Source organism: Alexandromys fortis, unplaced genomic scaffold (assembly GCF_014885135.2).
Source record: "Alexandromys fortis isolate MF-2015 unplaced genomic scaffold, M_Fortis_MF-2015_v1.1 scaffold_84, whole genome shotgun sequence".
NCBI classification, from domain to species: domain Eukaryota; kingdom Metazoa; phylum Chordata; class Mammalia; order Rodentia; family Cricetidae; genus Alexandromys; species Alexandromys fortis.
This window is the reverse complement of record NW_026068017.1, coordinates 2,688-5,255: the sequence shown is the minus strand read 5'-3', so window position 1 is coordinate 5,255 and position 2,568 is coordinate 2,688. Positions and strand designations below refer to the sequence as shown.

The 2,568-nt window shown below is 37.5% G+C and overlaps 1 protein-coding gene across 1 annotated transcript; it reads left to right on the top strand.

Moving 5' to 3' along the window:
• Positions 1-1,218: 1,218 nt before the first annotated feature.
• Positions 1,219-2,157, top strand: LOC126514000 (olfactory receptor 1500-like). Its single transcript, XM_050162651.1, has one exon. It carries the CDS (start codon positions 1,219-1,221, stop codon positions 2,155-2,157), a length of 939 nt encoding a protein of 312 aa, XP_050018608.1.
• Positions 2,158-2,568: the final 411 nt, after the last annotated feature.

The window sequence follows — 2,568 nt, the reverse complement described above, 5'->3', positions numbered from 1 at the left end:
GTGAGATCATATTGGACTTGTAAAAGTTGGCACAAATCAGATAAGCAGGTATTGATTGTGCCCAGTTTTGGAATTTTGTACTTTTGAACAAGATGACCATCTGAAAAATGAATTAGGAACGAGAGGACTGTATTTCCATCTCAGAATGCAAGGGTGTCTTAAAAATACTGAAGAAAATAGTATTGAGACATGGAACATGGATTGGAATTGAATTTTCACCAGTATTTTAGACAAGGAATGATAGTATCCATTTCAAGAACATGATTGGATGCTGTTAAAACTTGGAAGTAGGAAGATAAAGATAAGATTCTGTATAATGTGCCTGGTTTGAGTTTAAGAGAAGAAAAAAGAAAAATGCAAAAAAGTCCTATACAGGGTCTTAAATTCTTTTTTCATGTTATGAAAAAGCAGAGACTTAGGAAAAAGATTTTGGGAGAGAGAACTGAATTTCTCTTGGGATCCATTGAGCCTCTTATGCCTGCAGAGGCAGGGATGGGGGAGATCAGGAAGATAGTCGGCAGTGAAGTCCTGAATACTCTAGGTTATAGGGACAACTACATCTGATTTTTAAATGGTAATATAATACAGCAAAGCATATGTGTCTTTCTTGGGACTCATATAAGAATTATGATGATCAGGTTGCAAAAATACTTAAATAAAACTTACAAAAATAAACTGTAGAATGGGGTGAACTACAGTTGCCTAGAATAAGTAGGCAGCAGAAAAGAGATACACCAATACATTTGCATACCAGAAGCAATTCAGTGTGATTAGGCAGTCCTAGTACAAGCTAAAGCAACATTGAGAAAACTCATTCATTGACTATAATGACTAAACACATTTGAATGTAAAGATACAAATACTTTGTGAAGAGTATGATTAGTTACTGTAGAGCATGCAATGTGCCACGTGAGTCACAAACCATATCTATTTTACATTGGGACATGGAGATGGATATGTGGGAGTAGGTGTTGACAGAGTGAAGAAACTGTGTTTAGATGCTGTAACTTACCAAGAATATCTGAGGGAGTAAATGGACTGAGATTATTCCATTCCAAATAATAGAAAAACTAAGATTATGAAAAATAAAATTCTTTTTTTTCTAATGTAAACAAATGAGACAAAATAGTCAATTTGATCTATGATCTCATACACACTCAACCATTGGGAGTTTAAGAAAGTGTTTATTTTTTTTCTTAAAGCCGTTGGAAGCATATCATGACTAGAAACAACGAAACTTTCTTCTCTGAGTTCCTACTACTGGGCCTGTCCATCCCTCCAGCATACCAGCACCTGTTCTATGTACTGTTCCTGGCCATGTACCTCACCACTGTTCTGGGTAACCTGCTAATCATAGTCCTTGTTCGACTGGACTCCCATCTCCACACACCCATGTACTTGTTTCTCAGCAACTTGTCCTTCTCTGATCTCTGTTTTTCCTCTGTCACAATGTCCAAATTGCTTCAGAACATGCAGAGACAAATACCATCCATTTCCTTTGAAGGCTGCTTGACACAGCTATACTTCTATATGTTTTTTGGAGACATGGAAAATTTCCTTCTTGTGGTCATGGCTTATGACCGCTATGTGGCCATCTGCTCCCCCCTTCATTACACCAGCATCATGAGTCCCAAGCTCTGTGCTTGTCTATTGCTGCCTCTGTGGATGTTGACTACATTCCATGCTTTGTTTCATACCCTGCTCACAGCTAGGTTGTCTTTTTGTGAGAACAATGTGATTCTCCACTTTTTCTGTGACCTATCTGCTCTTCTGAAGCTGGCCTGCTCAGACACTTCTGTTAATGAGTTGATGATATTTATCACAGGAGGACTCACCATTATTATGCCATTCCTAATCATTGTGATATCCTATGCAAAGATTGTCTCCTCCATATTCAAGATTTCATCTACCCAGGGTATCTACAAGGTCTTCTCCACCTGTGGTTCCCATCTGTCTGTGGTGTCCCTGTTCTATGGGACAATTTTTGGCCTCTACTTGTGTCCATCAGGTAATAACTCTCCTGTGAAAGAAACTACCATGGCCATGATGTACACTGTGGTGACTCCCATGTTAAATCCCTTTATCTACAGCCTGAGGAACAGAGATATAAAGAAGGCCCTACAAAGAGTTATCTGCAATAAGAAAATCTCCTTGTAACTGTAGCATTTGAGATTTTTACCTAATTTTATTTAATAAATGTATTGACGTTAATATTTTACATTAGATGTTGCCCCTCATCACAGGACCTTCATGAAAGTTAAAAGGTATGGTCAAAGTAGGAAAGATTGTATTTTACAGTGGCTACATTTGCCTCCTTACTTTAAATAAATAATTCTGGAAATGCATAGTGGAGGAGGTTCTATCTAATATGTCCTCTGTTCGACATTATTAAGTTCCTGCAACATTTTATCATTTACACTGAGTTCTGTAGTCACTGATACATCAGTTAAAACAGTGTAAGTAATAGATTCATGGTACTCAATAACAATGAAATCTCCCAACTATCCAGTTTCTTTCTAATATTTCTTACACATATTCCGTACACAGTCCCTGTTCCCTCTGTCTAAA

Bases quoted from the DNA above. Each gene is read 5' to 3' on its own strand.
- LOC126514000 (XM_050162651.1), top strand. From the start codon at position 1,219: ATGACTAGAAACAACGAAACTTTCTTCTCTGAGTTCCTACTACTGGGC.